The sequence below is a fragment of the Rousettus aegyptiacus genome, unplaced genomic scaffold (genome assembly GCF_014176215.1).
Source record: "Rousettus aegyptiacus isolate mRouAeg1 unplaced genomic scaffold, mRouAeg1.p scaffold_m13_p_5, whole genome shotgun sequence".
Lineage (NCBI taxonomy): Eukaryota > Metazoa > Chordata > Mammalia > Chiroptera > Pteropodidae > Rousettus > Rousettus aegyptiacus.
In genome coordinates this window covers 73,508,175-73,520,846 of record NW_023416308.1, presented here as the reverse complement: position 1 = coordinate 73,520,846, position 12,672 = coordinate 73,508,175, and the positions used below count along the sequence as shown (strand labels likewise).

General features: G+C 58.5%; 1 protein-coding gene across 6 annotated transcripts in view; it reads left to right on the top strand.

The window, feature by feature from the left end:
- Positions 1-12,672, top strand: part of MYO7A (myosin VIIA) — an 82,844-nt gene that overhangs the window by 56,357 nt on the left and 13,815 nt on the right. For 4 of the 6 annotated variants that reach the window (XM_016161576.2, XM_016161579.2, XM_016161578.2 and 1 more), the window contains 12 exons: positions 412-531; positions 1,137-1,310; positions 2,182-2,409; positions 3,574-3,744; positions 4,886-5,003; positions 5,728-5,854; positions 7,009-7,178; positions 8,126-8,316; positions 9,010-9,134; positions 9,781-9,938; positions 10,931-11,084; positions 12,286-12,441. In XM_016161576.2, coding sequence (XP_016017062.1) covers positions 412-531; positions 1,137-1,310; positions 2,182-2,409; positions 3,574-3,744; positions 4,886-5,003; positions 5,728-5,854; positions 7,009-7,178; positions 8,126-8,316; positions 9,010-9,134; positions 9,781-9,938; positions 10,931-11,084; positions 12,286-12,441 — 1,892 coding nt within the window. Of the gene's footprint in view, positions 1-411; positions 532-1,136; positions 1,311-2,181; positions 2,410-3,573; positions 3,745-4,885; positions 5,004-5,727; positions 5,855-6,894; positions 7,179-8,125; positions 8,317-9,009; positions 9,135-9,780; positions 9,939-10,930; positions 11,085-12,285; positions 12,442-12,672 lie in introns of all 6 variants that reach the window. The other 2 variants (XM_016161573.2, XM_016161574.2) reach the window with 1 other exon arrangement.

The window sequence follows — 12,672 nt, the reverse complement described above, 5'->3', positions numbered from 1 at the left end:
GGAAGAAGCCCAGAGGGACTGAGTAATGACGCCCCGCCCAGGTCATCTCCTCTCAGGCCTCAGTCTCCTGCCAGGCCCATCTCTCTGGCCCTTCCTCCCAGGCACCAGCATGTCATGCTCTTCTCCCCTCAGCGCATTTTATTTATGAGGAGATTGAGTTTGACTGCAACGTCTCCTGAACCCTCTACATACTGTCTTAGAGCAGGCACTTTAGTTCATCTCAGGTCAGTTTCTTGGCTGCTCTCAGTGCCAGTCTCTGGGTGCTGTGGACACAGAGGCAGAGCAGGTGACGGGGGTCCAGACTGGCTGGTCGGTTCTGTGAGGCAGGAGACCCGGCCAGGCCGCTCTGGTGGTCCAGGTGGGGGAGCCCAGTGAGTGTACAGGTCCCCTCATCTGGTCCTCTGTCTGCAGTACCTGCGGAACTTCATTCACGGGGGGCCGCCCGGCTACGCCCCGTACTGTGAGGAGCGGCTCAGGAGGACCTTTGTCAATGGGACACGGACACAGCCGCCCAGCTGGCTGGAGCTGCAGGTGTGGCCCCGGCCCCGTGTGTGTGTGTGTGTGTGTGTGTGTGTGTGCACACGCGCGCACGCGCGCATGCTCAGTGTATGTTTGCACGCACGCATCTCCAGTGCCCCAGAAACATTCCCAGCCTCGGGATTCTGTGGTTCTTCAAGCACCCACCCTCAAGTTCTGGAATCCCAGGCCTCTTGCCTCGGGAAAGCCCCCAGTGGATGACTGACTTCCAACTGCTGGCCTTATGATCAAAGTGACTTGAGCAGGGGGTCCCCTCTGTGTCTCCATTGCTTCATCTGAAGCATGGCAACGACATACTCGCTTCACAGGGTCTCGTGATGGTTAAGTGACATGAGAGCAGGAGCCCCTGGCATGTGGCGATGCCCACCTTCCAGCTCCAACGCCCTGGCTCAGGGACCATGGAAGTCCTATTGGGGTGGGGAGCACAGTAGGGCTCCCTGGGGACCTGTGACCAGGGGCAGGCAATGCCCTGGTGGAATGCTGGGGCCCCGGGGATCTGGGGAGGCTCCAACCCCAAAGGAAGCAGAGAGCTGGGAGAAGAGTGAGTGAGCTGGTCTGAAGTGAAAGGATTTCCACAAACCCTTTTTGGTCACTTTCAGGCTACCAAGTCCAAGAAGCCCATTATGTTGCCCGTGACATTCATGGATGGGACCACCAAGACCCTGCTGACGGACTCGGCCACCACGGCCAAGGAGCTCTGCAACGCGCTGGCCGACAAGATCTCGCTCAAGGACCGCTTCGGGTTCTCCCTCTACATTGCCCTGTTCGATAAGGTACGGCTGCCTCTGCAGCGCCTCCCCCTGGCGCCACCCTGGGCTGCCAACCAGCCCCAGTCCGGTGCTGTCCCCTATTGACTCCAATGGCCTTGCTTGGTATTTTACCTTCAGGGCCTTGGTTTCCTCTGTTAGCGGGTGGTAACCCTGGCTCTGGCCAACCCATTAGGATGGTGGAGAGCTCTCGAGCCCCCAAAGAAAAATCCAGCAGTACAGTGTGGACTGAAACCCAGAGCTCACGTCAGTGGTACGTAGCAAGGCTGAGTCGATCCTCCCCTGCTGCCAGAGAAAGAACATGGGAGATACAGGCTGGAGGGGCGTGCAGCCACTTGGCTCTCCGAGATTCCATTTGCTCATTTACAGATGGGGATATAATTCCTCATCGGGTTGATATGGTAGTTTCTTTTCACTCCTTAGCGACCACTTGGAGTGTGTGCATCCCCAGCACATCAGGCTTGGAGCCTTCTCTGTGGACCTGGGCCGGGGCTGGGTGCATTTGCCTCCACACCCAGCAACATCACACACAGCAGAGGTGCCCCCCGCCCTGCGGGTCCAGGGACAGAGCCGTGTTGTCCAACACGGTTGGCCTGGATTTTTGTCCCCTACAGATAGATACCTCTTGTGTTTTCAAGGACCATTTGTCCATTCGTTTCACAAAAGGCTTACCCTAGGAAATGAGAACTCCCGTGTAGCTGTGCCGGTTCGGAGCCCAGGGCTGGAATCCAGGGGCCTTATGGTGGTCTGCCTCCTCGGCGGCCTTGGTACTGCCCTGCGTCTCTCTGAGCCTCAGCCGCCACAGTTGCCGGCTCTGCGTGGTTCTTCCCTGCTTGCTCACCCTACCACTGGTTGACCTCCTGCCTTGTGCTCACAGGTATCCTCCCTGGGCAGTGGCAGTGACCACGTCATGGACGCCATCTCCCAGTGTGAGCAGTATGCCAAGGAGCAGGGCGCCCAGGAGCGCAATGCCCCGTGGCGGCTCTTCTTCCGCAAAGAGGTCTTCACGCCCTGGCACAACCCCTCGGAAGACAACGTGGCCACCAACCTCATCTACCAGCAGGTGGTGCGAGGGGTCAAGTTCGGGGAGTACAGGTGTGAGAAGGTGAGTGTAAGCTGATCTGCCTGAGTTTGCTTGGCTCACAGCCGCCTTTGGGCTGAGTGTTACTGTCTGTGACCCACCATTAGCCAATGTGGAGGGTAGCCCGGCTGAGGCCAGGCATGATCCAGGCCCCTCCTGGATTTAAGACTCCCCACAGGGGCGAGGGCTTTGAAGGACAGCCTGCGTCCTGCCAGTGGAAGGCGTTCTCACACTGCTGCAGTGATCGTGCCCGGTACAGCGGACATGCTTCATAACTTGCTGTTTTGTTCTGGATTAGTCTGGAAAACTCTGCCCAAAAGGAGTAAGAGATTCACTCATTAGACCAGAGTTTGCAAATGTGTATTCTGTTTCCTTCCGAGGACAGGAGCAATGTAGTTGTTTTGTTTCCGACGATGGTGATGATGGTTCTCGTGATACTTGTGATTCTTTGGGGGATCATGATGGAGGAATGAGGATGGAGATGATGGAGATGAAAGGGATGGTTGGTGGCGGTGGTGGCGCTGGTGGCGGTGGAGGTGAGAGTAGTGGTGACAGTGTTGGTGTTGGGGACGGTGGTGGTGGTGCTGGTGGTGGTGCTGGTGGTGGTGAGCTGATATTCAGGCAGAATTCATTAGTACGGCCATATCAGCTGATAAATTCTGAAATACTTTGAATTAACTGGGATATATCTACTGCCTTCAAGGCACCCAAGAGCCTTTCTCTATAGCCCCTGCTGTCAGAGCCCGGGGAGCCCCAGGCAGGCATCACTGGGGCTGCCATGCACCAGCTGCAGGCAGAGAAGGGGCCCGCCTGATTCTGAAGCTTCTGCATTATAGCCCATGAGTTGTTCAATGCTTTGACTGTCCAGCGTGGGTGTAGTGATGGGGATGGAGTAGGTAACGGTGATACACTTCCCTCACCAGTGGGCTGGCTGGTGTCTCTGGATCAGCTCTGGTGTCCCTGGCACTTAGGGTGTGGCCCTGCCCTTAGGGAGCTCGTGGTTTCACTAAGCAGACAAGAGCTCCTGGTGAATGAGTGAGAGCGCAGGCCAGGGTCTGGGAGGTACAGGTACAGGAGGCGGGGCCCCGGGGGTTTCGGTGGTTGGGAAGGGCTTCCCAGAGGGTGTGTGAACGAGCTCTCCACACACACACACCCGGCTAGGAGGATGACACCCCCTGCCCACCCTAGGAGGATGACCTGGCTGAGCTGGCCTCCCAGCAATACTTCGTGGACTACGGCTCTGAGATGATTCTGGAGCGCCTCCTGAACCTCGTGCCCACCTACATCCCTGACCGCGAGATCACACCCCTGAAGACGCTGGAGAAGTGGGCCCAGCTGGCCATCGCTGCCCACAAGAAGGTAGGCGAGCTGGGAGGGGTCTCGAAGGAGGGGCTCTCATCAAAGGAGTCACAGCTCTCGCCTGACACGTCCATCCATGGGCTGCTGGGGGACAGGATGGCACCCTTGGTCTTTCGCAGCAGACGCTCTCCACCGTGGACATCGGTTCTCTCATGTCTTCTGTCATCTGCTCTGAGCTGGGTGCTGGAGACACAGAGATGGATCGCATCCGGCCCTGCAGCCTCATGAAGGAAACCATAGTCCAGGGGAACTGGGTGTCCCTGCTCGCTCCTGGCCTCACACAGGCACTTACTGGAGCGACAGCTCAGGAGTGTTCGTGCATACTGGGGGAGCTTCTAGGAAGGGAACCCTCTTTTCTGCCTACGAGAACTCCAGCCCAACTTCCCGCCTTGGGGACTTTAGGTATAGGTCCACTTGACCCCTTTGTGACCACGGGCCCACGACCCACCCTGTGTAGCTCCCTTCCAGGCTAAGAAGCTGCCCAAGCAGAGCGGGAGTGGCCTGGTGAGGCCGGAGCAGTAGATCTCCAGACCCTGGTTGTGTAAGCGCAGAATCGTCTTTGCACACAGGCTGCCAGAGGACCTCACAGATTGCCAGTCTCTCACCCCTTATCACACAGCCTCTCCCCACCCAGCTCTTTGCCTTCCCTAGTGAGCTGCCCACAAGCCTCCATCCCTCCCTGAAGGCTCTCTGCACCCCCTCTACATCTAGGCTTGGCTCACCCCTAAGGCCCTCGCCTTCCCTCCAGAAGAGATGTGAGTTCTCCCTTCACCCCTCTGTCACTATCCTTGGCAATCTCTCCATCACACCTGGTCAGCTGCTAAAGCCCATCCCTTCCTCGAACCTGCACTGGCCAGAATTGTGGGCTTTTCAGTCACCCTGCTGAGTTGCGAGCTCCCTGTTGTGGGGGGCCCCCATGCTTCCCTCGTAAGCGCTCACTGATGTTGATGGAGTAAGAGAAAGACAAGCGACGGGGTGGCTGGGGGCTGATGGAATGAGGCGAGGCCCGCGATGCACAGGAGGGCACCACGGACCTGGGGCTCCACGCGTCCAAGCCTGGCCTGGGGGCAGGGACTTTCGATTTCCACACAGAGAGTGTACAGTGTCTTTTTGCCCCCTGTCCCTGTCTGTCCCGCTCCAGGGGATTTATGCCCAGAGGAGAACTGATTCCCAGAAGGTCAAAGAGGATGTGGTCAATTACGCCCGCTTCAAGTGGCCCTTGCTTTTCTCCAGGTTTTATGAAGCCTACAAATTCTCAGGTACCTCCTGCCTCCATGCCCTGCTCCCTCTCTCACTCCGCGGCTCCAGCCCACGGCAGGGGGAGGAGATGGCCTGAGCCAGCTGCCCCAGTCAGCCAGGCTCCCGCCTGCAGGGCCACTTGGTCTCTCCAGGCCAAAGCGCCGAGTGGGCCTATCTTCCTCAGTCCAGTCAGGGTCTGTGACACATAGTAGGTGCTCAGCAGCGCATTGGGTTGAATAACTGAATGAGTCTTGAGATCATTAAAACACCTATAGAGGAGGGTAGCCCAGAGTACGGGCTGGGCTGGCTCCGTGAAGCTGACAGGGCATGTAGCTGACAGGCCTGCACGGGTCGTTAGCTCAGCCGTCCTCGGGCTGTCATTTGGGGCACCTGCTCGGTGCCACACCCTGGAAATGGTGCCAGGCTTCATGGAATCACCAAATACCAGGCTTGCGGGAACCCTGGGGCTCCGTGAGTCCAAGTCCTTCCCAGACTCCACATCGCTGCAGGGCGAGGACTTGCACAGACCAGTGGCAGGGAGGCGACTCACTCCCAGTGCCTGGTTTCAGCTCTCCCTTCCCGCCACGCTCTGGGTGTTTGCTTCCGGGGAGGTTGTGCTCTCTGAGGCTCAGTTTCCCCATCTGTAAAATGGAAATCCACCCTGGCGGTTGTGAGGATGGGAAGGGCTGGGCCCTGGGGGGGGGAGGGGAGGGCTCCCTCTCAGTGCCTCGGTTTCTGCCCCAGGCCCCAGCCTCCCCAAGAATGACGTCATCGTGGCCGTCAACTGGACAGGCGTCTACTTTGTGGATGAGCAGGAGCAGGTGCTTCTGGAGCTGTCCTTCCCCGAGATCATGGCCGTGTCCAGCAGTAGGTTAGTCCCAGCCCTTGCCCACCCCGCTTCAGTGCAGAGCAGGGAGTTGTCAAAGCTGCACAAAGACCACGGAGGGGGCGGGACTCAAGCGCTGGGGCCCTGACTCAGCGCTGTCTGAAGTGAGGGGCAGGTGGAGGCACGGAAGGGGAAGGCGAGGGCTCCCGGAGCCTTCCTGTCTGTCACGGGGACTTTGAGGGGAGTCTCCGCCTCACAGAGGACATCGCCGAGGTGCAGAGGCACGCAGTGGCCTGTCCTGGTTGTGTGTAACCGAGCAGCCTGGACTGCACCGTGCAGACCCCTCGGGCCCCTCCCTCCTAACGGGGACGGAGGAGGGTCTCCACAGTGCATTAGTGTTGTTCCAAGATGGGCAAGGGTAGTTAGGACAGTCAGGGGCAGTCGGGTGTGTATGGAAGGAACCTGGCCTGGGTTCAGAAGCCTGGGTGGACTCATCTCCACGTCCTCATCCCTAAAATGAGGTCTTAATACTTTCCTTAGTAACATGGTGAAGAATGAGCACATTTAGTGCGAGAGTTCTTTGCACACTGCAAAGTACAGTGCACGTGGGAACGAGGTTGGGGGTGGGTTCCTGGAACACACTGGCATTCCCAGCAGGGTCTCCCCCATCTGGGGCTGTGTCTGATGTGGGCCAGCGTTGGGCCATGACCCCCTCTGAGCAGGCAAGTGCCGGGCACAAGGGATGCAGTGGTGACAAGATAGTCCTTACCCTCTTGAAGCTTATGTCGAGAGGGAAGATGGACATTGAATAAGCCATGTGAAAGCAGGACTCATGTGATAAAGGCTCTGGGAAGGCAGGGAAGGCTTCCTGGAGGAAGGGGTATCTTAGCTGAGACCCAAAGGGTAAGTAAGAATTAGACAGCAAAGGGAAAGTGGTCTGGGCCACTGACGGCCTCCCTCTGACCATGTGTGACTTTGGCCAGGCTATATCTGACAGGTTGAGCTGAGCCAAGTCTCCCCCTGGGCTGAGCCAGCCTCTCTCTGGCAAGACCATGTCTGACTGAGCTGGCCTTGGTCTCCTTCAGGGAGTGTCGTGTCTTGCTCTCGCTGGGCTGCTCGGACTTGGGCTGTGCTGCGCCTCACTCGGGCTGGGCAGGACTGACCCCGGCCGGGCCCTGTTCTCCATGTTGGTCCTGCAGGGGAGCCAAACTGACAGCCCCCAGCTTCACGCTGGCCACCATCAAGGGGGATGAGTACACCTTCACCTCCAGCAATGCCGAGGATATCCGTGACCTAGTGGTCACCTTTCTGGAGGGGCTCCGAAAGAGGTCCAAGTATGTGGTGGCCTTGCAGGACAACCCCAACCCTGGTGAGTGGCTCCTGGCATGGGCTGCCAGGTACTGGGGGTCAGGGGTATCAGTCAGGTCACACGCCTTAGCCTTGGCCTGGCATTCAAGCTGCTAGTGCCTGTTACCCATCCTTCCCCACACACCCTTGGTTCCAACTGGACCAAATACCTAAACTCTGTGCCTGCCTTCTGTGCTCTGTGGGCAATCTTCCTCTCTTTTCTTTTCTCCATGTTTAATACTTCCTTCATCTTCGATACTTATCTATCACCTTCTTCAGGTGAGATCAGGGGTTCCTCCTGTGTTCCCCAAATACCCACCATTTTCAAATGATGACAGCAATTACGGCTCCCTTCTGGGCCCTGGGCGGAGCGGTGAAAAGACAGAGGAACTAGACCTTGGCCCTGCCCTCAGTGGAGTGAGGGGGCGGGAACAGGCAGTGACAGTCCCTGCGACAGCACAGTGACGGGGGAAACCCAGAGGCCGTGGGAGACCAGAGGACAGGCTCCACACAGCCTGGGGTTCAGGGAGGGTGTGTGTGAGTGAGCGAGGCAGCTTGGAGAGCAGGACTGAGCAGAGAGGCTGGGGAAAGCAGGTGTGTCTGAGAACTGCGGAGTTTGGTTTGGCTGGAATGGGCCAGGTGAGGGAGGAGGGGCAAGAAGTGAGGCCAGGAAGTCAGGAAGGCCAGCCCACAACATGCCTTCTGCGCTGTCAGGGAGAATGGGCTTTATCCTTAGGGCGGTGGGGAGCCACAGGCGGCTTTTGAGCAGGGGAATGGCCCATTATGGTGGCCACGTCTGGGTGGAGGGCAAGGTGGAGGCAGAGTGACCAGTGAGCAGACTTGAGCAGGACAGGGCGTCAGTTCTTCAGTGGAGAGGAACACTTTGTAGGTCATCAACCTAGATAAAGATGTGCCAACCCAGCCTCTCTCTCTCTGCCCCATGTGGTCCCGTTCACCTCTGCCTCCCAGCGGGCGAGGAGTCAGGCTTCCTCAGCTTTGCCAAGGGAGACCTCATCATCCTGGACCACGACACAGGCGAGCAGGTCATGAACTCGGGCTGGGCCAATGGCATCAATGAGCGGACCAAGCAGCGTGGGGACTTCCCCACTGACTGTGTGTATGTCATGCCCACTGTCACCATGCCACCGCGGGAGATTGTGGTATGTGGCCTGGAGGTGGCAGATGGATGGGACACTCCCCTGGACACCTCTTTGTCTTTTTCCCATGTCTATAAAGTGGAGTGAGGGATCACAATCGACTTGTGGTCTGTAGCTTCTGTGAAGATGATCTGGGGGTCTTATGGGACCACAAACTTAAAGTTAGGGCAACTATCAAACCTATTTGAGATGGAGAGGGGCCTAAAACTGTATTAGATGAGGAACTGCTTGGGATGGGGATGGGAGGAGAGTCGGGGAGGGGCATCGCCGTGCTCTGTCTGAAAGGGCAGTGGGAGCGGAGATCTGGGGAGGGAGGTCCTGGTGCTCCTGCAGCCCCCTCAAGTGCAACACTGAGGCTCAGAGTCCAGCTCTCCAGGCAGCTCCTGAGCCGGGCTCTGGTCACTGGGCAGTTCTCACACTGTGTCCCCTGCCTTGACTTGGCTTTCTGACTGACCCGGCCTGGTTCAGACACAGAGCACCAAGGGAAGGGTTCTGAGCCCAGCACTTTGGAGGTAGCAATAACTTTCAGAAATCAAAAAGAGCAAAGGCCTCCCAGGGTCGGGATAGGGCACAGGGTGCACCCCCATAGCCACAGTCTCCCTCAGCCCCAGTCCAAAAGGCTCCAGACTCTACCACGTTGATTCCATGGGCCTCCAGTGGAGAGCTAACCTCAGCCTCCTGTCCCTCGCTCTCTAGGCCCTGGTCACCATGACCCCCGACCAGAGGCAGGATGTCATCCGGCTCTTGCAGCTGCGAACGCCAGAGCCCGAGGTGCGCGCTAAGCCTTACACGCTGGAGGAATTTTCCTACGACTACTTCAGGTGACAGGGAAAGGGGAGAGGAGGCCCCGGGATGGCCAGGTGCAGGCTTCTGCGACTCTGGTCAGCGAGGTGGGGTCGTTTTGTGATGCGCCCACCTGTGAGGTCAGAGGGCGCCAAAGGGCAGTTTTTGTCCATTGAGATGACCCTTCTCATGTTATGTCATCTTATCCACCCTTCGTTTGAGAGATTTTGGCGGCAGTCTTAGGTGGGATGTGAGGCACTCACCACTCTCAGTCCTGGTGGGGAGGCAGGCACGAAACCAGGCAGCTGGGATTCTGTGTGCCCAGTATTGTGATGGGCCTGCTGGGGATAGAGGGGAGGCTTCCTGGAGGAGGCGGCATCTGAGTTGAGCTATGCAGGGGGTGACCTGGGGTGGAGGAGTGCTGCAGGCAGGACATGCCAAGGCGGGAGCAGAGAGGAACATGGGCGAGGAGGCTGGGGAGGGGCCAGCAGTGGCTGGGGCACGGCCAGCATCTTCGTATTTCCGTTTTCCAGCTGAGAAATGAAGGCCCGGAAAGGGCTTGTGACTCACGCCAGGTCCACAGGGCGAAGCAGGGCCCTGTTCTCGGCGTCCAGGCACAGGGAGGGATGGGGACGAAGTCTCACAAACTGGGCATGAGTGCTAACTGTCCCTTTGTGGTGCCAGGCCCCCACCCAAGCACACGCTGAGCCGTGTGATGGTGTCCAAGGCCCGAGGCAAGGACCGGCTGTGGAGCCACACACGGGAACCGCTCAAGCAGGCGCTGCTCAAGAAGATCCTGGGCAGCGAGGAGCTCTCGCAGGAGGCCTGCATGGCCTTCATCGATATCCGAACCCATGAGGACGGCCGGCACAAAGGGTCGGGGACGAGGCCTCAGGCAGGGGACTTCGGGGTGGGACGGTGTCAGGACCCTGCCTCCAGAGCTTTCATCTAGATACCTACCTCCTTCTGAGGGCCCAGCTGGGTTCTGGGGAGATGTGGAGGGAGGGATGCTGATGGACCGGCTCCGTCCACGTGCCTGGCGTCTTACAGTGTATAAGGGCTCACCTTACCCTTTATCTGCTCTGACCCTGTCATTCGGTTGACAGATGTGTACTGTGCCGTGTGCTGAACCAGGTGTGGAGACACGGAGGTGACCAGACTTCGTCTCTGGCCTCATAGTGCTTATATTTAAGAGGGGAGGCATGCTGACTGGGGTCAGTGCTCTGATAGGGCCAGCAGCACGGTGACCTGACTCGGCCTTGGAGGAGGGCTTCCTGGAGGAAGTGGTATCCAGGCTGAGACCTGAAAACTGAGTAGGCCTTAGCCAGCCACAGGGGAGGAGAGTAGGGGAGTTCCAGACAGAGGGAGCAGCATGCACAAAGCCCCTGAGGCAAAACAGAGCAGGGCTGTTTTGAGGGCACAAAATAATTCAGCCCGCTGGAGGGCAGATTCAAGAAGGGAACCCAAAGACATGGGCTGACTCATGTAGGGTCCCCAAGTCCTGTTAAGAAGCTTGGGTTGTGTCCCAAGGCCATGGGGAGCCACTGGTCAAGGGGTGGCACAGTCAGATTAGTGATTTGGACAGTGCATCCTGGTCGCTGTGAGGACTTTGGATAGGGGGTTGGGAGCCTGAGGAGGTGGCCAGAGGAGTTGAGGAGAGAAGGTGGGTGGTGGGCATGGAGAGCAGGGTGGGCAGATCATGCCTATTTCCTGAGTGCGTAGCCTGAGCCCAGGGCCACATGATCGGGAGGCAGGCCCTGTGGGAGAGGCAGCCTCCTGCCTCCCAGGCCGGTGCTCCCCCTCAGCCATGATTCCTTCCTTGACGACTCCCCACCCATGCTCAAGTACATGGGCGACTACCCATCCAAGAGGACGCGCTCCGTCAACGAGCTCACTGACCAGATCTTTGAGGGCGCCCTGAAGGCCGAACCCCTCAAGGACGAGGTGTATGTGCAGATCCTGAAGCAGCTGACCGACAACCACATCAGGTGAGCCAGGAGCCGTGGGCGGGTGAGGGGAGGACCCCCCACCCCTAGAGCCCCCAGCTGAAGGGAATCTTAAAGGTCACGCACCCTATGTGATGGGGAGCTCCCTCCCTCCCAGAGCAGCAGCTGGCTCTGCCTGACAGCGGTCCACTCTCACTCAGGCCCCCTCATGTCTTAGCTTTGTCTTGGGGGGTCAAGAACCAAGAGGTGGTGGCTGTGCCTTCTGAGTCTGTCCTCCAAGTTTAACAGCCCCAGCTCCTAATTTCCTGTCACTCCCTGCCTGGGCCTCCTGGGGACCTCCGCCCCCCACACCCCCCAGACTTCTCCGGCTGCCTACAGGTTCAGCTCTTGAGCAAATGTCTCATCCCTGGCCTGTGCTGGGCTGGCCGTCATTTGGAAGCTCTGGTTGAAATCTCATGGCCTAAAGGTGTCGGGCCCCAGAGGCCGTCACCTTCTCTTCTCTGTTGGGCAGACCACGGCAGGAGTGAGAAGTCAGGCTTGAGCTAGTCTCAGAGCCTGAGAGATGCCCCACCAACTCCCCTTAGGCCTAGACTCCCAACCCCCTCCCCAGCCTTGGCACTTTCTACATCTCTTACTCAAATCCATCATTGAGCCATACATCAGATCTTTTCACACTGACAAACCTTTGTACATGCTGCGCCCAGAGTCAGGAAAACTTTTCATCTTCTTTGCATATCAGAATTTGTCTCATCCTTCAAATCCCAAATGCCACTTCCTTCCAAAAGCCCTCCAAGCTTCCCTCCTGTCTGTCCCAAGGAGCTCCTGGGGGTGCCTGAGGGAGTCCAGGGGCTGGTCAAACTCAGTGCTACTCAAGAAACAGATGAGCTGAAGAGCTTCTGCCAGGATATAAGTCACATACTGCTTCTTTCAAAGGAAAGTCTTGCTAAGAAGAAACATCTTAGCCGAACCAAGCAAAGTGCTTGGCCACACAGCTGATTTTCGTTCTGGCGTGAGCACGTCATCTCCGTGTGGCTGGCAACTATGCAGCCGTGCGGCCCTGCATGGGTTGGCCGACCGGCAGTGATGGTCAGGGGGGTGGGCCCATGTTGGTCCGCAGACAGGGGTGGGGCTCAGGGCATGTGCTACCACGTGCCACCGTGGTGAGGAGCTGAGGGGGCTGTGGCCACTGGGGGTGCTCAGCCCCTTGTGGTGCCCTCGCTGGACACCACGCCTCCTCCTGCAGGTACAGCGAGGAACGGGGCTGGGAGCTGTTCTGGCTGTGCACGGGCCTCTTCCCGCCCAGCAACATCCTCCTGCCCCACGTGCAGCGCTTCCTGCAGTCCCGCAAGCACTGCCCACTCGCCGTCGACTGCCTGCAGCGGCTGCAGAAAGCCCTAAGGTACGCACGCACGCACGCACGCACGCACGCCTGCACGGGGCCGAGCTCGGGGTGTGAGGAAGGCACTGGGCTGGGCTGCCAGCCGCATGGGCTTGTGGGACAAGTCCCTTGGGGATAAGGGCATGACCACACAGCAGTCAGGGCCTGTCCCTGGGATACCACAGCTGCCAGCGAAACAAAGGTTGCAGTGCTCAGTGCCCATTCTGGACACAGTTGCAGAGTCTGGCTGCT